This window comes from Protopterus annectens, chromosome 8.part1 (assembly GCF_019279795.1).
Source record: "Protopterus annectens isolate FY-2018-M chromosome 8.part1, PAN1.0, whole genome shotgun sequence".
Taxonomy (NCBI): domain Eukaryota; kingdom Metazoa; phylum Chordata; order Ceratodontiformes; family Protopteridae; genus Protopterus; species Protopterus annectens.
The window spans coordinates 302115004-302137724 of NC_056742.1; the positions used below are offsets into that span (position 1 = coordinate 302115004).

The 22721-nt window shown below is 46.2% G+C and overlaps 1 protein-coding gene across 1 annotated transcript in view; it reads right to left on the reverse strand.

The window, feature by feature from the left end:
* Positions 1 to 22721, reverse strand: part of LSM14A (LSM14A mRNA processing body assembly factor) — a 612302-nt gene that overhangs the window by 456268 nt on the left and 133313 nt on the right. The window contains exons 4-6 of the mRNA XM_044081890.1: positions 16968 to 17087; positions 16682 to 16861; positions 7119 to 7190 (exon numbers count right to left, since the gene is read on the reverse strand). Of these exons, the coding sequence (XP_043937825.1) occupies positions 7119 to 7190; positions 16682 to 16861; positions 16968 to 17087 (372 nt within the window). The remainder of the gene's footprint in view (positions 1 to 7118; positions 7191 to 16681; positions 16862 to 16967; positions 17088 to 22721) is intronic.

Here is a 22721-nt window from a genome sequence, read left to right on the forward strand (position 1 = left end):
CGCAAGAAAGAAGGCGAGAGAAGACAACTAACATGGAACGTTATTGGTAGGTACATAACTTCTAAATGTTAAGTTGTCAATCTTGCCTTCATTCTTGCTGGATGGGACCGCGTCCCTAGCACCTGTATCCCGGGTGGCTCAATGGAACAGACTGAGAACTGTGGAACCAAAACTGGCCCTGTCTCTGGAGGCCAAATCTAACTTGTAATGAGAGACAAAGGTATGAGGAGTGGCCCAAGTAGCTGCTGCACAAATGGTATCAATGGGTAGTCTATCCTGAAAGGCTGCAGAAGTGGATAGACTCCTGGTTGAGTGTGCTTTCGGTTTAGAAGGTAGTTGCTTGCCTCTGAGAGAGTACACATAAGAAATGGTGGAAGACAACCATCTGGATAAGGTCACTTTAGACACTGGGAGACCTTTCCTGTTTTCTGCATAGGAGACAAATAATTGGTCCGATTTCCTGAATTGTTTCGTTCTATGCAAATAGTACCTGAGCTGACGATGGACATCCAAAAAATGAAGCTTTTGTTCAGCTCTGTCAGAATAGTTTGGGAAAAAAAAAACTGGTACATCTATGGATTGATTAATATTGGTTTGAGAGACAACTTTGGGGAGAAAGGACGGGTTCGTTCTTAAGGATACCCTGTCCTTATGAAAAACCAAGTAAGGGGAATGGATGCAGAGAGCTTGAATCTCGGAAACCCTTCTTGCTGAAGTGACAGCCAGTAAAAATATAGTTTTCCAGGTCAATAATTTCAAAGAACATGAAGCAGGCGGTTCAAGGAGGTAACATCAAGGATGCCAACATTAAATTTAGATCCCATTGCGGAGGAGGATGCTTTATCGGCGGCTTTAGGAGAAAGACTCCTCTCAGAAAGGCCTTGCATAATCTATGAGACATAATGTTATGATCATGCAAGCCAACATGATACTTGGAAATAGCAGCCAGTTGAACTTTTACTGTAGATGAAGAAGATCCTGACTGAAAAACCTCAGCCAGGAAATCTAAAACAGAATGCACAGGAGCAGTAAAGGGATCAATATTCCTGGAATTTGCCCAAATGGAAAAACGTTGCCACTTGCTAGCATAAACAGTTCTGGTGGACGACTTTAAAGAAGCCACTAAGATGTCTCTGACCGAAGCAGAGATCATCGGAAGCCTGGCTAGGGAAGAAAGTGGAGCAACCAAGCAGTGAGGTTGAGAGAATGAATGGCCCGGTGCTGTTGACCCGACTGGTGGATCAAGAGATCCGGAACTGGGTCCAGATGCCAGGGCTGCACCAGGAGGTGACAATGCAGAGACGGAAACCAAATTTGTCGAGGCCAGTAAGGGGCAATGAGAATCAACTTGGCCCTCAAAACGGTGGCTTTCTGAATGACTTGTGGACTCAAGGGAAAGGGAGGAAAAGCGTACAGAAGTCCCAGGGGCCGATCCTGGGTTAGAGAGTCTCAAAGGGGTTGGCCTGGTAGGGGAAAGAGAGTGAAAAAATCGGGGCACTTGTTTTGGGGTGTAGCAAAAAGATCGCAACAAGGTGTGCCCCACTTCAGAAAAATCTGGTCCACTACAGATTGATTGAGAGACCACTCGTGAGGCATGAGAATGGAACTGCTCAGCCTGTCCGCCAAGAGGTTGGACCTGCCGGGGATGTGCGTTGCTATCAGAAAACGATGAGAGGAGATTGCCCATTGCCAAAGTCTGAGAGCTTCTCGACACAACGGATAGGACCTGGTCCCGCCCTGCTTGCTGATGTACCAGACCACGGACATGTTGTCCGTTTGTACTGCAATAGTCCCTACGGGAAGAAAGTCGTTGAGGGCTTGCAACGTTAAAAGCACCGCTCTCATCTCCAGGACATTTATGTGCAGATGGTATTCTATGGGTTGCCACGTCCCGTGGACCATCCTGCCCTGATAATGCCCCCCCCACCCGATCAGAGAGGCATCCGTAGTAACTGTGGCAACCGGAGGAGGGGGAACAAAAGGTCGGCCCTGATGAAGAAGAGGGGAAGATATCCACCAATTCAGATGAGTCCTGCACGATTGTGTGACTAAGATTTCGTGCCTCATCGGAAGACTGTGGAATGACCACTGAGTGAATAACATCCACTGCAGAAGACGCATGTGGAAGCGAGCCAGTGGTAGAAGAACAATGGCCGCAGCCATAAGACCTAGATCCTTTAGTATCAGCCTGGCTTTGACTTTGCTGCTCTGCAATAAAATCCGAACGTATTTTTGGATGTCCAGAATTCTTTGATCTGTTAGTCTGGCTAACATTTTGACGGTGTTCAATTCTGCGCCTATAAAGGTGATAGATTGGCAAGGCCGCAGAGAAGATTTTTCAAAATTCACTGAAATTCCCAAACTCCTGCATAGCTGCAGAGTGTAGTCTCTGGTCTGAAGAAGCTGACACCTGGTGGTGGCGGAGAGGAGCCAGTCGTCTAAATAAGGAAACACCTGGAATCCTTGGCGTCTCAGATGAGCTGTGACCACTGCCATACATTTGGTAAACACTCTGGGGGCTGAAGTGAGGCCAAAGGGCAGGGCTCTGAATTGGTAATGACTGGTCCCTAGCCGAAAGCGGAGAAACCTTCTGGAGCGCCTGTGAATCTTTATGTGATAGTACGCATCCTGAAGGTCTATAGAGCACATCCAGTTGTCCTTGCCCAGAAAGGGCAGAATGGACTGAAGCGTGACCATCCGGAATCTTGTCTTCTTGACAAATCTGTTTAAACTGCTCAGGTCTAATATTGGTCTCCAATCTCCCGTCCTTTTGGGGACCAAAAAGAATCTCGAGTAGACGCCGGATCCTACTTGGTCTGCCGGAACAGTCTGGATGGCTCTTTTTTCTAGGAGCTTTGAAACCTCCTGTTCTGCCAAATCCCTTTGACCAGGTGAGATGTCTGGAAGGGATTGTTGAGGTACGGGATACCTTTCGAAGGGGATTTTGTAACCCTCGGATATGATCGACTGTACCCAAATATCTTGTGAAAGGGAATGCCAGGCTACTGGGTACAGCAAAATCCTTCCCCCGACTGCCTCCAAGGGTGGACAGTCGGGCAACACCTCAGGGGTGCTGAAAGGGCTTCTCAGGAAGAGACTCCCTGTTGCCCTGGTTCTGAGGACCCCCCCCTGCCTCTAGGGCGTCTATTATTGTTACCCCCTCTGCCTCTGGGGGTAAACTGACCACGTGTGTCCGGTGTAGCTCCTTGGGCTTAGCGGAACCACATCTTCCCTCCCTTCTGACCCTTGGGATATGGTCTAGAAGGGGTGGAAAAATGGACTCCAACGGCAGAAAGAGTTTTACCGTCCTGCTCACACCTGGTCAAGGTATCCTTCACCTGAGGTCCGAACAAAGCCGAACCATCAAAGGGTATTGGTGAAGGGCCTTAAAGGGTCCATAAAATTACAAAGCCGCATCCAGGCTTGGCGTCTAAGAGCCACTCCTGTCGCTGCGGCTCTGCTCCGCCCATCGGCCGCATAGGATATGAGCCGCATGGAGGAGTTGGATAAGGAATTCAGGATTGCTAGCTGTGAGGCAATCTTTTCTTGAGCCCCAGCAGCAGAAGGATCCTGGACCACTTCACCTAGTTCCTTGAGAATATCTCTTTGAAGCCTGGTGAAGTGACAAAGGTAGTTCAGCGAGCATAGCAAAGGTCGCTGAAGAAAACATCCGCTTTCCATACCTGTCCATGGTCCTAGAATCCTTGTTAGGAGGATGGACAGGTACTGAAGGATCCACAAGTTCCTTCTTAGTGGCGGCCGCCACCACCATAGCATCCACAGAGAAGCCCTTGGAAAGAAACTGTTTGTCCGTAGGGGCCGTAATAAACTTGGATGGTCTCCTGGGGACAGGTTCCACAGAATCTGGAGCTGCCACGCCTTCGAGCCACTACCTGCATAAGTGGGTCGAAAGGCGGAGACACCCAGGAGGTGGAGGGTCGGGATCCAAAAGCCTCCAGGTATACAGACTCATCCTCGGAGGGGTCAATGGAGGGCCAATTCCCCCTCTGTTTGAGGAGCTCAAGGATGTCTGAAAAGGAGACATCCTCAGAGGGGGATCGTGGGAACCCTCCGACTCATCTAAGTCGGTATCAGATGTAGTAGACTCAGAGTCTGTGTGTTTCCTCTTACACGTCCTCTTCGAGGGGTTCCCCTGCAGGATCAGGAGAAACTTGGAAGAGGAAGATATTCCCAATGGGGAAACCTGGGGCGATGGATCCCTGGGCCTGAGAGCAAGAGGCTGGCAAGAGGCGTCTACAGGCACCGAAGAGGGAGGAGCTAGAGGGATGGACCGTTGACCTGGCTCAGGAGCCAGGACACTCCTCATCACCTCAAAGGCTCCCTCCCCGGGAGACCGGAATATTCCCGTTCCGAGGAAATAGGAATTCCCGGCTCCACTGAGAGGGAAGGCTCAGAGGCCGATGTCGGTGCCGAGCTTACCAAAGCCGAAGCCCCGAGAGGGACAGCGGGGTCGGACAAGGGTCCGATGCCACTAGCCCCCTCGGAGCCGACTAGGGAAACTCGACGACCGGATCCCTCCAAGGAAGGTCTCAAGGAGGAGATCGGAGCCGAAAAAGGATGTATCGGTTCCGGCGCCGAAACAGTCGCTGTCCCGAGAAGCTCCGGCTCCGAACTCTGGTGGGGAGTCTGAGGAGGAAGTTCAAGGGGTGAAGCAATAGCCGAAGTCTGCTGAGACGGGCTATGGAGCATTTGGGCCAGTGCCTGCGACTTTAACAGCCTGCTTACCACCCTCTCTAAATCGTGGTCAGACAGCCTGGAAGATCTCGAAGATCGGCTCCGATGACTCCGCTCCGACAAAAGAGGAGACCCCGGAGCCGAGTGGATAGATTCCAAAGACGGGGACAGAGATCTCTTCTTGGAGGAAGTCATCGGAGCCGACGTCCTATGGGTTCCAGATGGAGCCGAAGGCTTCTCGGCTCCGATACTGGATTCTGTGTCGGCTCCAGCCGGAGCCGACAAGACAACAGCAGATTGGGTGTCGGAATCGACCCTAGCTGAGAAGGAGTCGGAGCCACCGGGGGAGGCTTGGAAACTGTAGCCTGACCCTTGGATGGCTTGGAAGGCTTACTGGACCCAGGTTTAGTGGGTGAACCTTCCGGCTTTAGCAAGCCACGGAGGATTAACTTGTTCCTCCTTTCCTGCAGGACTCGCTGGCTAAAAGAGTGACACAAAGCACAGGAGTCCTGCAGGTGTAAAGGCCCCAGGCAGTAAACACAAGAAGTGTGACCGTCTTTCAGAGACATTTTCTGACAGCACGAGTCACACTTCTTGAAGCCCGAGACCTTTACCTCTTTAGACATAGTCTAAGGAAAAAGAGTAATAAAATACTCACACAGACACACACACACCAAAAACAGTCACACAAATTAATCCCCAAACACAGACACCCAGATAGGGATTAATAAGGAAGGCCTAGGCCTAACTGAAAATTTTTAAAACTTTTTATAAAGTAAAATTTTTTTCTATAAGGGGAATAGGGTGATTGAATGTGACACTATACACTAAAAAAATAGGAAAAAGGAGAAGATAAACCCTGACTAAAGCTGTTTGAAAACTCAAACTTACCTCAGCTGGCAAAAAAGGAGACCTCTTCGCAAAGCGGCAAACGAGATCAGAGGTAGTTCCGCCTTGCATCATGGGATATAGGGTTGCCTCGAGCTGGTAAAAGGAGTTCTCAAGCTAAGCAAGTGCCGAGTCGGAGCCGAGGATCGGCTCCGAACCCATCCAGCAAGAATGAAGGCGAGATTGACAACTTAGCATCGTAACTTTCTGACAGAGATCGGTTAATCAAGATGGATACTGGGTAGGCCAGAGCATCAGCTGCGATTTGTAGGTATTCAATTGGGAGGTTGTCTGCTGCTAATTTGGTGGGTTTAAGTTTAGTTAAGAGTTTTTTTATGTTGGAGGTAGGTACAGGAGAAAAAGAGAAGGCAGTGGGGAGATTACTAGTTGAAGGTGTGGGTTGGAGGGGAGGGGGGTTGTGTTGTTTAGCTAGTGATAGTATGGTTTGGGTGAAGTGTGTGTTGAATGAGGTAGCAATATTTTCTGAGGAGTGAGGGATGTTAGGAGGAGGGGTACTGACTTTACCTGGGTGGAGGATGGAGTTTATGGAGGACCAGAATTGTTTGGGGCTGTGTTGTGAGGAGTCTAGGGCAGACGGGTAGTATTGGAATTTGTCTCGTTTTATTAGCTTTTTGACTCTTATTGCGTAGTTCTAGGAATTTCTGTCTAGCTGCAGGGGTTTTGGTTTTGTGCCAGTGCTCCCAGGCTTTATCCCTGTTTTTCATTTCTGACTTAGTGGTTTTCTGTAGCCATGGGGAGGGTTGTGCTTTGGTTCTGGAAAATCATTATGGGGGCATGGTAATTAAGGATGTTCAGGAAGGTAGTATTAAAAAATTCAACTGCGTCATCTAGACTGAGGTACTTTAGAGCATGCCATTTACATTCTTTGAGGGATGAGATGAATGTGAGTGGGTTAAAATTAATTTTTTTTACGTATCTGACGACAGATGACAGGTTTAGCTTGGTACAGGTATTTTTTGAGTAGGAATGTTGGGGGGTGATCACTGAGGCTATCTGATAAGCAGCCTGTTATATATGACTGGGGGTTCTTAATGTAATTCTCACTGTAATTATCAAATCATATTAATTCATCAAAAGTAGTACCAAATAACACATTTAACCATCCTGTGAGCTTCATAGTTGAAGGGGTTAGTAAGCTGCTAGTATTCCACATTTTGCCCTTTTGCTCCACACAATGAGAGTGAGTGTTGCACATTTTAGAGGTGGAAGGTTGAGAGATGTGTAGTTATTCAGTAAAATGTGAATCTACAGGCTGCTGCTGCTGGTGTGTGCTAATAAGTCAATTAATTGCAATTCACGTGAAATGTTGATGTAATCCAACAGAGAAGTCTGACTGATGAAATAATCTGTGTGGAGGACTGATGTCCACCTACAATTTACTCTGAAATCATGCATGCAATTTTCTGTAGCCATTATCCTCATGGCTTACTACTACTACTACTACTACAATGTGTGCACTACAGTTTTAGCAACTTCAGAAAGAAAAAATACAACTTAAGCAATCCATTACTTACTTGGCTGTTTTCTTTCTCGGTTTTCATGTCTAAGATGTTCAGATTCTTGTCTGTTATTTTTTTGTGTTTCAGCTGGGGGGAAAAAAGCTTTCAAAATTACAAATGTAAATCTGGAAAATAATTTCTTCTGGCTTTATATTACAGTGGTTAACTGTGTATTATTATTTTCAAACATAACTAAGCTATTCCTACATAAGCATATGTCAACGAAATTTTCAAAACAATATGTTTAGCAGTATTATCCTGTATTAAATCTTGCAAGCCTACCATTAAACAGGTTCCTATCAGCAGACAGAAGACGCATGTTTTGGAATGTGTCTTGGTCGAACTGACAAAACTGAAACCAAAATATTGAAGCAGCATGTAAGTGAATTCTTTCCCTGGAAAAGAATTTGCTTGGCCGCTTCGGTACTTTGCCGTTTTCGGCACTGTAGTGTGGTCTCGGAGTTGGTATATTTAAGTAGGGGGTGGGGTGGGGGGTGAAGCCCCCCACTTAATCTGATGTTTTAATGTGCTTTCTTTCTTTTTTTTTTGTTGGAACAGCAATTTTTTTCCCTTGGAAAAAAATCGCTGTTCTGACAGTTCGGTTTTGTAAGCTTTCACTTACATGGGGTCGATTAATCACTGTTCGCTTACCTAAACGTTCGGTGATATAATATAGACCCATTAAACAATAATGAGGACAGGAGAGTAGTTGTAGAAATAAGGGCATAAACTCTGCATGACAGAGTGCATGATGCATTTGAAGGACTTAAATGTATGCTACTGCCTTTAGCAGAACTGAAATGTTACTATATAAAAACTTATTCTACTTTCAATAAAACTTCAGAACGAAGGACTTTAGTTCTCATTGCTATTACAATTCAGCTAAGTACAAATGATCTGTTTTGCTACATAAACCACAATTCTTGTGCAAAACATGTACATAAACGCATGTGTGTGTGCATCTGTAATGCGCATAGTACAGCTGTGTACACTTAACATAAACGGAGATGTTCGAGTGTATTCACTGTTGCAGTAATCCCTGCTGTGGTAGCCCTCAGCCGGCCTGAATACCAGTCAATTTTTTTTTTGCGTCAGCTGCCGTTGCCTGTAGTCTGACGTCAGGTCGTCAGTGCTATAAAGCAAGGCAGCCAACGTCATTACATCAGTTTTTCTTGCCCTAACCCATCAGAAGCACAAGGAAATAAGGAAAAGTGGCCCTGGTGGCTAAAAGCCACTGTGGGAAACTTATGTCTCCCTAGGGAGAGATGCTATATTATGGGGGATGGAGGGAGGGAAAAGTACAGTTGTGTACACTTACCATAAATATAGATGTTGGAGTGTATTTACTGTTAGTCATTACATTTGGGTTACCTGCTTGCAGGTGGCCCTCAGCCGGCCTGATTATCAAAGTCTTGGGTCCTGCGTCAGTTGCTCTCTCTTCTTCCATGACATCAGGTAGTCAGGGGTATAAAGCATGCAGCAAATGCCATTACATCAGTTTTTCTTGCCCCAGATGTCAGGTACCGCCATAATGGGAAGCAATTATATACAAGGTTACACCTCCAACAAAAAGCAAATACACCAGAAAGCTTAAACACAGTAAACAAGAAGAGAGGTATAGCCAATAGAAGTCAGGGGGATGGAGGGAGGGTAACCAGGACTGCAACAGTGAATACACTCAATCATCTACATTTATGGTAAGTGTACACAACTGTACTATGTTCTTTGTGTTTCACTATTGCAGTCATTACATTTGGGTAGATTCCCAAAGCTAAGGAAGGGAGGAGGCAATTAGAGAGCATTAGGACCAGCTATTAGGCCATGCAAGACTGCAGTGGCAAAACCAGCACTGGATTTAGAAAAAATTGGCAAATGGTAATGCTTGGTGAAGGTATGTACAGAACTCCAGGTAGCAGCTTCTAGGATGTCCCTGGTAGGAACACCTCTGAAAAAGGCTGCTGAAGTAGATGCAGCCCTGGTGGAATGTGATCTTATCCCCTGTGGGGTAGGTTTTCCATGGTGCTTATAGCAGAAATGAATGCAATGGCCTATCCACTTAGAAATGGTTTGTTTTGAAATGGCCTTCCCCTCTGCCCCTGCAGCAAAGGCAACTAGCAGCTGTTCAGTTTTCCTGAGAGGCTTAGTCCTGTCCAAATAATATCCAAGTTGTCTGTGCATGTCCAAAGAGTGCAGTATTCATTCTCCTTTGTTCTGTAGATTAGAAAAAAAGGTTGGCAAATGAATGGACTGATTAACGGCCACAGTGGACACCACCTTGGGCATAAAGGAAGGATTGGTCCTAAGGGACACCCTGTCTGCATGGAAGATGAAGGGCTCCAGTGCCATGACGGCCTGTAATTCAGACACTCTTCTTGCTGAAGTGATGACTAGAAGGAAGGCTGTTTTCCAAGAAAGGAATTTCAACTCTGCAGTTGCAGCTGGCTCAAAAGGAGGTACAGTGAGCTTTTCCAATACAAAGTTAAGGTCCCAGGCTGGAGTAGGGGCTCTCCTGGGTGGTCTTAAATTTTTGGCCCCTCTGAGGAATTGTTTCAGAAGGGGGTGAGAGAAGAGGGGTGGGCTCAGTATTATAATGTGCTGAAATGGCTGAGGCATAAATTTTAATAGAAGAGAAGGAAAGGCCCTTGTGAAGCATCTCTGTTAAGTACTGAAGAATATGCGGTAAGCTGGGCACTGATGTGCCCATCTCCTGTGTTTGGCTCCAGGAACAGTATCTTTTCCACTTTTCAGCATAGGATTTTTTAGTACTAGGCCTACTTGCTTCCAGAATGATATTCAGCACTTGCTTACTGAGGGATGGTATTGGAGAGCTCAGATAATTAGCCAGGCTGCAAGGTTCAGGGTTTGAAGTTGGGGATACAGCATCTGGCCCTCCTGCTGGGAGAGCAGGGAAGGGGTCTTAGGCAGGTGCCATAGTTCCAGCAGTGACATACTGCGCAAGAGGGGGTACACCAGTGTTGGTGTGGCCAGTCTGGTGCAATGAGCATTGTCCTTGGTTTGTCCTGTTTGATTTTTAGTAGAACTTTCGAGAGGAGAGGCAGAGGGGGGAAGGTTTAAACAGAGAGGCTTTCCCAGGTGAAGGACAGGGCATCCACTTTCCAAGCTTGTCTGTGGAAAGTCCTTGTGCAGAATTTGTCCAATTGGTAGTTCTGAGGGGAGGCAAACAGGTCTATCTCTGGGCTCCCCCATTTGTTTCTCAACATGTTGAATATTTTTGGTTCCAGTTTCCAGTCGTGTGGGTCCATGAGATTTCTGCTTAGATTGTCTGCCAGTGAATTTAGCTTGCCTGGCAGGAATTGAGCTTGTAGGTGCACTTGGTAGCTCAAGGCTGTGTTCCACAGAGCCATGGCTAGTCTGCAGAGAGGGTATGAGTGGGCCCCCCCTGCTTGTTTATGTACTACGTAACAGTGGTGTTGTCTGTCTTTACCAATAATTGTCCTGGAAGAATGTGGTCCTTGAAAGCTGTCAGAGAATTCTGTACAGCTAACATTTCTTTTTGACTGATATGCAGGTGCATTTGACTCAGGTTCCATTTGCCCTGAATGCACTGCCCTGCCAAGTGAGCCCCCCCATGCATAGTCTGATGTGTCTGTTGTTAGGGTTTGGGCGGCAGGGGGTAGAGTGAATGGCAGTCCCTTGTTGTGGTAGCAGGCCTCTGCCCACCAAAGGAACTCTATCTTTATGCAAGAAATGACAGGAATCATTGATTTCAGGTCCTGAGAATGTTGACACCATAGGCTTTTTAGATACCATTGTAGTTTCCTCATATGCAGTCTTGCATATGGAATTAGTAAGATGCAAGAGGCCATGAACCCCAGGGCTTGCAGTATTTTCCTTGCAGATAGCTGGGTCTTTGTGGCCAGTAGTTTGAAGTAGGCTGTCAAATAAACTTGTTTCTCTGGCATGAGGTAGGCCATCTGGGAAGTTCTGTTCAAGCTTGCTCCCAGGAATACAATTTGTTGGCAGGGTACTAGGTGAGATTTCTTTTCGTTTATGGTGTACCCCAGTGAGGTTAGAAGTTTCTTTACAAATGCCAGATGATTTTAATAGCATGTCCTGGCTTTTTGCCTGAATTAGACAATCGTCCAGGTATGGGTATATTTGAATATTTCTTTGCCTGCAGAATGCAAAGACTGGAGCTAGGCACTTCGTGAATACCCTGGGCGCAGTAGATAAGCCAAAGGGCAGTGCAGAGAACTGATGGTGCATGTAGCCTGCTCTGAAGCGTAGGTATTTTCTGCAAGATTCCCTTATTGGGATGTGCAGGTAGGCTTCCTTTAAGTCCAATGTTGCCAACCAGGCATTTTTGCCTAACATGGGAAGCAGCTGATGAAGAGATGGCATTTTGAATTTTGGGATTACCAAAAAGGTGTTTAGGATAGAGAGGTCCAGGACAGGACACCAGGAGTTGTCTTCTCTGGGTACCAGGAAAAGTCTCGAGTAAAAACCTGCTAGGACAGGTTGAATAGCCCTGATACTTAGAAGAGAGAGAACCTGCTGTTGAGCCTCTGCCCACTGATTTGGGGGTAGGTCTGGCCAACCGTTTGGGGTTGGTAAGGTGTGGAAGTGGAATCTGTATCCTTGAGAAACTATATTTAAAACCCATTTGTCTTTGGTAATGAGTTCCCAGTTTTTTGCTTGCAGAGCGATCTTTCCCCCTAAAGGAGCAGTCAGTTGAGCAGGGCTTGGAAGGTTTAAAGTTAAGTCATTGTGACAGTTTACTATAGGGGGTGTCTTGCTACTTCCAGCTTTGGAAGTGGGAGCCCCCCACTGCTTAGACCTGTGAGTACCTTGAGACTTTAGCCTAGGTGGTCTGCTGTTCTTGGGTTTGGACTGAAGGCCTGGAAGAGACAGGAAAGGACCAATTCTTAGAAGGCCAATGCCTACTAAATCTGGGAGGCTGTAGTTGCAGGAAACAGTTTGCATAGATTTAGCTTTTTCCTCCATCTTTTTAAGTACTTCTGCTTTGGTGCCAAACAGGCGGTCTTGGTTTAAGGGAGCATCCAGTAATTTAGCTTTAACATGATCAGGCAAAGTTTGCTCCTTAAGCCAAGCATGCCTTCTACGAATAGACCCAGTGACAGACCCAGTGACAGCAGCCCTGCAAGATGACTCTAAGGAGTCAAAACCACACTGTAAAGTATGTTTACCAACTTGTTAAGCAGAATGCATTAAATCCTGGAATTCTATTTTCAGCACAGTCAGGAATCAACATAATTTTCAGTTTAAGTAATCCAATAATATGCTGGTGATACTTTAACATATGAAACTGGCAGTTTAAGGCCCCAATAGCCAAAGTAGCAGAAGTCTATACCTTCTTACCCCACCTGTCCAGGGCCCTGGAATCTCTATCAGAGTGGGTAGGGTTTTTGGCAGTAGTAGCCTTAATGCCTTTGGGTCCCTGTGAAATGGTCTCTGGGTCCGTAGTAGGATTCTTAAAGAGGAGCTTGCGAGAGTCAGGTACTCTTAATACCGGTCAGATTTCCTGGGAGCCGGAGGTAAAGTGTCTGGGGCCAGGCTAGATTCCAAGAAGGCATCATCTACAATGTCCAGTACAGGAGGGATAGCTACAGGCCTGTGTTGAGGTAGGAGTAAGAATTCCCTAAGCCTCTTTTTGGAGTCGAGAGTAATCCTGGCTTTCCCAGTGGAAATGCTCCCTAAGAGTGTGCAAAGTTTCACCAAACGAGATCTCTTCTGGAGGGGAAGCAGAGGGTATGGAGTCCTCTGCATCAGAATCCTCATAGGTAGATAAGGGCAAATTCTGGTCACCAGAAGAAACAAATTTCAGAATCCTGATCAGAAGGAAAGTCAGTTCTAGGTCTCTTAGCGGGAGAAGGCTGGCTTTCCCTAATTAGAGTAACAAGGTCTTCAGCCATTCTTATCATTTGTTTTTTAGGCATATGGGCCTGACCATGCGGTTTGGACGTTGGTTTTCTAGGGGTGGATCTTTTAGGCCTTGAAAAAGAAGATGGCATCGGTTTGATATGCAAGTCAGTAGGCCCGAATACACCCTTAGAAGCCGGTACCTGCACAGCGGCTCTGGACCCATCCAAGGTAGAGACATCCGCAGGTTCCATAGTTGAAGTGTATCGCAGCACACCGGACTCTGAATGGGTCTCAGTAGAGGCCTGCGAATTTGAAGTAGCGGGTATCAGGGGCTGCGAAAGCCCTTCAATGAGTACCGATGAACAGGCGACTAGCTTAATGGAAGCGTCGTTGGCAGCTTTGGACCTATGCGGCCTGTCTCTGTCCTTACCTTTACTTTTTTTGGAACGTCGGTAGTCGAAAGGCTTACTGAAGCCATTTCTGGATAATTAAACTGAGTACTGAAATAATTTGATGCAAAAATGAAGACAAATAGTTCAAGGATTGCATAAGGCACAAAACAGACAGCGAGGAACGTCGTAGTCTGGGCCTAAGCAAGGAATGCAAAACAAATGAATCTTTATGAGGTATTTGCTTTCCACAAGTAATACAAATGCTAACTTTTACGGAATTGGTTTAGAGCAAGAAAAAGGATCCCCAATGGGGTACTTAGCTTTTTTGAAGACTTCGGTTCTGAAACTCTAAAATGAAAATTTCAGGAGTCGGTCGACTGGTACTTGCGAACTGCTTCTGCTTTGGGCACCGCATGGCAAGAAAGACTGATGTAATGGCGTCGGCTGCATGCTTTATACCCCTGACTACCTGACGTCACGGAAGAAGAGACAGCAACCGACGCAGGACTCAAGACTTTGAAAATCGGGCCAGCTGAGGGCTACCTGCAAGCAGATAACTCAAATGTAATGACTGCAACAGTGAAACACGAAGAACATCGGGGGGGAGGGGGGGCCACGGGTCTGTGCTGGGGCAAGTCCAGAAACTCTCCAAGTCTTTTCTTAGATTGTGGGAAGTCCTGAGATTCCGACTGGAAATGTTCCCTGAGGGAGTGAAGGGTTTCTCCAAAGGAAAGTTCCTCTGGAGGGGATGCAGAAGGGATGGATTCCTCAGCATCAGATTCCTCATAAGTAGTTAAGGGATGCTATTCATCTTCAAAAACTGAATATTCAGATTCCTCAGAATCCTGTTCTGTCAATTTCTGGAGAAGGGTGCCTTTTCCTTTCAGAAGTGGCCTGAATACCCGGGATAAGGGAGATGAAATCATCTGCCATTTTAAGCATTTATGCTTGGGGTGGTGGAGCAGTAGCAAGACGGTGGCTAGAAGCAGATTTCCTAGGAGTGGTCTTGCTTCTAGGCCTAAGAGAATCCGTTGGTCTTAGAGAAATGGTAGTCGGATGCGAAGACGTCAGTTTGTTTTGTCTAGAATCGGTAGTGCAAAAGACCTCCTTGGAAGCTGGTGCCTGCATCATGGCTCAGTACCCAACCGAGGCAGAGACAGCCAAAGGCTCGGAAGATGAAGATTTCGGTGTCAGACCAGACTCTGAAAGGGTCTTGGTAGAGGCCTACGTAGATATCGAATCGGGCATCAGGGGCTGTGAAAGCACCTCAATGAATTCTGGAGAACCGATGACCTGCTTAGCTGTAGCATAGTTGGAAGGCTTGGCCTTGTGTTGTCTGTCTCTATCCTTATCTCTACGTTTTTCAGAATGTCCACAGATTGTTGGCTGATGGACGCCATATCAGAATGCGAAGACGGAACACGAAAATAACTGTCTACAAAAAGAGCTCTATGGTGAATGGTTCTCCCATTAAAGAGGGCACAGAACCAGCAACGGGGGATGTCGTGGTCTGGGCCTAAACAAGTGATGCAGTAAGAATAGAAGTCTCAGTGTGAGATCTGCTTTCCACAGGCGAGACAATTGTTAACTTTTTCGGACATCGGTTAGTGCAAGAAAAAAGGATCCCCAACGGGGTATTTAGCTTTAGATGTTTTCAGCTGAAATTCAACTTCTGGTAGTGACCGACCACACTCATGTGAACTGCTTCTGCTATGGGCTTCACAGCAAGAAAGCCTGATGTAATGATGTCTGCTGCCTTGCTTTATAGCACTGACAACCTGATGTCAGACTACAGGCGACTGCAGCCGTTGCAAAAAAAAAACACCAACTCTGAAATTCGGGCTGGCAGAGGGCTACCATAGCAGGGATAACACACACGTGATGACTGCAACAGTGAAACACGAAAAACATCTGCTAGATGTCTAATATTCTCATGTTGTCAAACTAGATGCCAAGACCAAACTTAAGCATTCGTGTTTAGAGCTCATCCACCCATATCATCCAACAAAATCAAAACTATTTTCATAAATCAGATGGTTTCACAAAGATGCACACTGCAAACATTCCCTCTAATAGCACACCCTGCTTCCTGAAATACAAGCACATAGAACTCATCTGAAGTTAAAGGCTGTACTTACTGTAAACATAATACTGCCAAACTCAAAACTCTTCTGCAAAAGTAACATACCATGTATGAAGCTCTGACTTTTGCATATGCAACAAATTAAGCACCTAACTAAGAAATCACACTCTTAAGGGTCGAAGGAGATGACATTCCTGAAGTGGTCTGTTAACATGCTGAGTATTATCAAAAGCTGAGGTACAGACCATAACAACACGGTATATACGGTTGTTTAAGAGATCATACAAAGTTAATGGGACGAGAAACACAATGTGAAGCTTTTTTTTTTTTTTTAATGATGAAAGTTAAAATGGATGAACAGTGAAATTAGAATAAGCTGGTAACACAAAAATAAGTCTTTCAGAAACAGAAGTACCACTAGCAAAAGGGTTAGTCATGGTCAAACATGAAGGAAACAACTGAAAGAAAAACAGAATTCACTATGTCTGTATGATAATAGTAATAATAATAATAATTAATGTAGGGCAGGACGATAAGTTCTCAATCACCATCAAAAGTCTGTGCTGACAGAATTTTAGTTAGCATTCTTGCTAGAGTGTCTATATGTCTATTAGCTTGTAAAACATTTACAGGGCAAAAGAACATTGTTCAAGTCTGTTCTAGTATTCAATACCATGTACTCGTATATCAAGAATGCATGTTCCCAGATTCTCTACAGACAACACTGCTCCAAATTTTCTACAAAAGAATAACTAGCAGATAGGTAATATCATTGCATTTCTAATAGTAAACAGACATTTTTTACAACTGCATGGCACACAGAATATTTACAATTATTTATAAAGACAGACAACTTATCTCCATGGATCTTTTTTAGACTCAGCCCAGGAGTGCTGCCTGGTTAAGTACAAGCTGGAGCATCACCTCTCATAGGAAGGGGCAACGGCTTGCACAAACAAGGCCCAGACTTAAATTAATACTGATACTGCCCCCTCTCTATCACTGGACTGTCAGTTTGGAAGACCAAAGGCAGAGAACTGGCCAGTTACTATGTGGACAATTAGGTTACAGGGAAGGCTGAGCTTCATATGGCAGGCTTAAAGCAGCCCTTATTGTCTGTTAGATGACAACTCACTCATCAGAACAGTGACCAAGTATCACTGCATGGGAAATAATTGGCTTGAGATTATTTGGAAGAAAACCAATAGTTGCAGGCAGGAAAGCAAAAAGTATACAAAAACAAATCGATAAAATCTTACCTCTCCTCTGTTCGTGGCTGTTCTCCACTATTTTTTGGTTAGTTGATGATGCAGGCTTGACTGAAGTAGGACTTCTTGTAACTGGTTGTGCTGTAGCTGGTACTGATGCTGGTGATGTTGTCTGAACTGCTTGCTCTATTGCAGGACTCTTCCTCAGAGAGTCTGGTTGACTTGAGCAGCCTACAAAACCAATGTCAATTTTATACTGCAGCTCAAGAAGCAAGACACACTAACAACTTAGAAGTACAGAAATTCAGCTTTACTAAACAGTGAATAGATTTCTTACTTTGAGATAACTGTGTTTTCAGAGATCGTGCATCAGATGTAAAGGCAGACCCAGCTGTACAGTTCTGGGATAATACTGCAGATGGGGCAGCTTCAGTTCCAAAAGATGTTAAGGAGCTACCTGTTAAAAAAAAAATAAATAAAAAAATAAAAAAACGTTAATTACCTTTTCTCCAATTCCCAAAGTGATACATAGTTAGCATCCACATGCCAGCACTCTAACATCTACCGCCCAACCCCACTCTCAGACAAAAACATGTACCATCTCCTGTAGGTGTATAACCTTCAGTGCTGTCTGTCTGTATGCTAAAACTGCCAGTGTGCATTACAGAAAAAGAAGTTATGTCTTACCATAACATTCCATCTGTATTGTTGATCCTCGTTCAGTCATTACGTATGGGTAGCTGGCCATTTTCCAAGCTCGTGTCAGCTTCAAACTCTCGAGCTAAACTCTTACCCACAATTCCCCTCTCCCTGTTACCTCAGATTGAGTTTGCAAGTTAAGAAGGTAGAGGCTACCTCTGGTCAAATAAGAGAACTGGATGGTGAGATCCGCTAGAAACCACAGGAGGGGGAAGGAGGGAGGGTCGTAGTGACTGAACGAGGATCAATAATACAGATGGAACGTTATGGTAAGACATAACTTCTTTATCTGACATTGTTAATCCTTGTTCATTCCTTACGTATGGGACAGAGTCCCCGGCTACCTCTATTCCTGGGAGGCTCTTATGGAAGGATATTCCTGAGCACCATAGAACCGAAAGATGCTCTTCCCCTGGAAGCCAAATCCAATTTGTAATGATTGATGAAGGTATGAGGCGTAGCCCAGGTTGCAGCTGCACAGATGTCATATAAAGAAGCTCTGGCATGGAAGGCAGCAGAAGTTGCCACAGACCTTGTTGAATGAGCTTTCATGGCAGTAGGCAACGAGATATTATGTTGTGTGTAAACGGTCACACAGTCCTTCAACCATCTAGCTAACGTGCCTTAGCAACAGCAGATCCTAATCTAGGTCCAGAAAAGGCCAAAAATAACTGGTCAGATTTACGAAAGGTTTTAGATGTTTAGGTAAAAACGGATTTGCCTGTGTATATCAAGGGTATGTAGGTAATACTCTCCTCTGTTTGAATGGTTGGGAAAGAAAACTGGCAATTCAATGGCTTGATTAATGAAAATTTCAGAGATCACTTTAGGCAGAAATGGACTAGTTCTCAGAGACACTATCTCTATGAAAAATCAAGTATGGACTCTTGATACATAAAGCTTGAAGTTCAGAAATATGTCTCGCAGAAGTAATAGTGACCAAAAACAAGGTTTTCCATGACAAATACTTGAGGTCGCAAGAAGAAGCTGGTTCAAAAGGTGCCAGTGTTACAGCTTGTAGAACTAATGATAAATCCCATGGTTGAATAGGTTCTCTAAAAGGTGGCTTCAGATGATTCACACCTTTTATGAAGGTCTTGCACAATTTATGGGACATGAGAGGAATCTTGGACACTCATGAAAATTAGAGATTGCAGCCAAATGAACTCTAATGGTAGAGGCCGACAAACCCGATTGAAACAGGTCGGCCAGATAGTCTAATATTATCGACACTGGTGCTGAAAAGGGGTCTACTTGTTTATCTTTCAGTCAACAGGTAAATCTTTTCCACTTGCTCAGATAAGCAATTCTAGTGGAGGACTTATGAGAAGCAACGAGAATATCACGTACTGGTAAATAAAGATAATTTTGCCTGGCAATCAAGGGAATTGAAGTAGCCAAGCCGTTAGCTTCAGGCTGTTCAGGTTGGGATGAATCAGGTTCTGTGGGGATGTGAGATCAACTCCGGGATTGGTCGATCTAGTAGGTGAGGCCAAAGGAATGGGAACCAAATCTGTCATGGCCAATATGGTGCTATGAAGATTACCTTGCTCTTCAACTGTCGGGCTTTCTTCAGAAACTGGGGAATGAGAGGAAAGGGCAGAAATGCGTAAAGAAGACCCAAGGGCCAATCGTGGACTAGATTGTCCCTGGGTGACTGTCCCAGAGGGGGAATCAGGGCGAAGTAGTTGCTGCATTTGTACTTGGTCGGGGATGCAACGAGGTCGCAGCAAGGACGGCCCCAGCGGTGGAAGATCTCCGCCGCTATCAAGGGATTCAGAGACCACTCGTGAGGTTGAAGAATGCACCTGCTGAGTCTGTCTGCTATCACGTTGGAACTCCCGGGAATGTGCGCTGCTAGAAGAAAATGGTTGGTAGCCATCACCCATTGCCATATCCTCATGGCCTCTCGACAAAGGGGGATACGATTTGGTTCCACCTTGCTTGTTGATGTACCAGACCACCACCATGTTGTCTGATTGAATCTTAATTGTCCCAGACGGCAGCAGGGGATGGAATGCTTGCAATGCCAGAAGCACCGCCCTCAGCTCTAGAACATTTATATGCAGATGGGCCTCCAGTTGGGACCAAGTGCCTTGGACTGACTGTCCCTGACATAGCCCCCCCCCCCCAATCAGGGAGGCGTCCATGGTCACTGTGGCCTTGGGTTGCTGGGGGGGAAAAGGGGCAAGACCCATTGAGAGAGATTGTGTCATCAACCAATTTAAATCCTGTTTGCACCTGTGGGTTACTCGAATCATGACTGAAAGAGGATGCTGAAAAGGATACCATTGGGTGAGCAGTAGCCATTGTAGAAGCCTCATGTGAAACCTGGCCAGGGGAACAATGGTGATGGAGGCTGCCATGGAACCCAACAGCTGTAGAACCAAGTGAGCCGTGGATTTTTCCTTTGAAAGGATTGGAATTAGTTGTTGCTTTATCCTTAAAATTCTGTGCTCTGGAATAGCAGCTCTGCAGTTTTTTGTGTCCAAGACAACCTCTATGAATTCTGTCAAATGAGATGGGGTGAGATTGGATTTCTGCCAGTTTATGGCTATGCCTAGCCTTTGAGCAGCAAGGAGAGAGTATGCCAGGGCTTTTTCCAGTAGATGTCTGGTGGGGGCGGAAATGAGCCAGTCGTCTAGGTATGGAAACACTCGGAATCCTTGAAGTCGCAAGTGAGCTGTGACAACTGCCATGCACTTTGTGAACACTCTGGGGGCTGTAGAGAGTCCGAAGGGCAGTACACTCTGAACTGGTAGTGACTGGTTCCCGCATGGAAGCGCAGAAATCTTCTTGATGGCCTGTCCACCTTTATGTGGTATAGTACGCATCCTGAAGATCTATAGAGCACATCCAATCGTCTTTTCCCAAAAGTGGGAGGATAGACTGTATAGTGCCCATCCGGAATTTTTGTACACTCACAAACTTGTTCAATATACGGAGATCCAAAATTGGTCTCCAATCCCCGGTTTTCTTTGGCATCAAAAATAGTCTCGAGTAGAATCCGGATCCTATATGGTCTGGAGGGACTATTTGGATGACTCTCTTTCTTAGCAGATTTTCTATCTCTAGTGCTGCTTCATCCCTTTGACTGGGTGGAATGTCGGGAAGATATTTTTGAAGGGACGGGACAAAGATCGAAGGGGATATAATAACCTCTGGTTATGATCCTTTGTACCCAAGAATCGGTGGCGATGGTTAGCCAGGCAAAAGGGTACAAGGAGAAACGTCCTCCAACCACCTCCAGAGGAAAGGAGTTGGGCCGCTCTTCAGGAGCGCCGGTAGGATTGACCAGGGAAAGAATCCCTGGAACCCTGGTTACGCGGTCCTCCTCTGCCCCGAAAGGAGAGTCTTCCTTGTGCGTTTCCCCCTCTGCCTCTGGGGGAGAACTCGGCCTGTGTGTCACAGAAAGGACCCTGAGATTTCTTGAACCATATCTTTCCACTCTTTTGGTTTCAGGAGAAAGCACGTTGAGGGGAAGAATAACGGACACCTACGGCAGAAAGGGTCTTACCGTCTTGTTCACGTCTGGACAGTGTGCTTTTAACATTGGGCCCAAACAATGAGGAGGGCTCAGTGGGGGCATTAAGAAAGGAAGACTTGTCGTCTCAAGACCGCAGCTGAACTCGTCGCTCTAGCTGTTACTTCTGATGCGTGAGATATCAATCGCATAGAGGAGTTAGATATAGACTCAATGGTGGCCAGCTGAGAGGCCACTTTGTCACAGACCTCATCAGACACTGCACCAGCCAAGGTTTCAGAGAGGTCAGAAAGTAGATCCCTTTGAAGCCTGGTAAAATGTGCCATATAATTCAGGGACCTGATAGCAAAGGTCACTGAAGAAAAGTGCGCTTCCCTATTATGTCCAGGGCCCGGGACTCTCTGTTAGGTGGATGGACCGTCTGTCTTTCTTCTTCTGCCAGATCCTTTTTTGTTGCGGTCGCCACCACCAAAGCATCTACAGGAAGACCTTTGGACCAATGGGGATCTGAAGCAGGAAAGGACAAGATCTTATCTGGCCTCCGGGGAATAGCTTCAACAGTATCAGGGGCCTTCCAAGCATGCTGGATGATGAACTTGACAAGTTCATAGGCAGGTGGAGTAACCCAGGAGGTAGGGGGCCGGGCGCGAAAAGCCTGCAGGAACACAGATTCCTCAGGGGTTGGATTAGAGGGCTGTCAGTCACCTCTCTGTTTCAGGATTTCAAGGATATCGCCAAAGGATACCTCAAAGAGTGACCGAGGGGATCCTTCCCCCTCATTGAAATCTGTGTCTTCGGTGAGAGACTCCTCAGTGGAGTCCATGTGCTTACTCTTAAACGAACTTTTCCGGTGGACCTCCTCAGAGAGAGAAGCTGGAGAAGACCACAGAAAAGGGGATTCCTGAGGGAATATGTCCTGAGGCCCTTGCACCCAGTGTCTGCTAGGTGCGACTAGTGAAACCAGTGTACCAGAGGAGGGCGGAAGTATAGAGAGTCCGGTATCGCCAGCAGCAGCAGTGAAAGACTTCTCCATCACTTGGAAGGCTGGTCCATCCGGAGAGGAGTGTATGCCAAGGACAGGGGGCACTCCTCCCCTAAGTGGCTCAGCCTGCCGACTCGGAGTCCCTGGATGGCTGTGGAGCAGCAAGCTATGCATATCACAGCTGACATCCTGGGTTGTAGCAAAACTTCCCTGCCACGAAGGCAACTGCGGTTCCTTAGTGAGATCCATAAAGGGAACCGCAGAAGGGGAAGACTGTACTATATCCATGGACCTCAAAGGCAATATATCTATGGACCTCAAAGGCAATGAAGGAGGAGAATAAGGTGTCCTTGGAGATGGGTGATCACCTCCCAAGGAAGGATAGTTCCTGGGGGGTGGAATACCTCTGGCCAAGAATGCCTGGTCCACAAGACACAACACATCATGTTCAGAAAGACTTCTAGTGGACCTCACAGAGACTGAGGGAGAAACAGGCCTGTTCACAAAAGAGGCAGACTCGGTGGCCATCTCATCTGATCGCACAGAGCACAACGGTGCCGAGAAAGACTGAACTACTGTGGACTGCACCGAAGAAGTCATCGGTGCCGATGTCATTGTCCGCATCGACACAGGGATCGGTGCCAACAAAACTGGAACTGACAAAACTGGAGTTAGTAATAAAGGCCTCGGTTCCGAGGAAGATCTCTGAGCTGACGCAGTCAAGGTCTGCGCCAACTGAACGGTCGGTGCCGATACAGTGGTAAATGTCTGAACCGAGGAGCCCCTCGGTGCCAATATGTAGAAGGCTGCAGGAGAGGACGGAGCCGAAATCACTAATGGAGCTGAAGGCCTCGGTGCCGAAGGTCTGGGCACCGAAAGCACTGGGGCTGACAGAGAGCTCAGGAGGTGAAATTTTAGACTTTTTA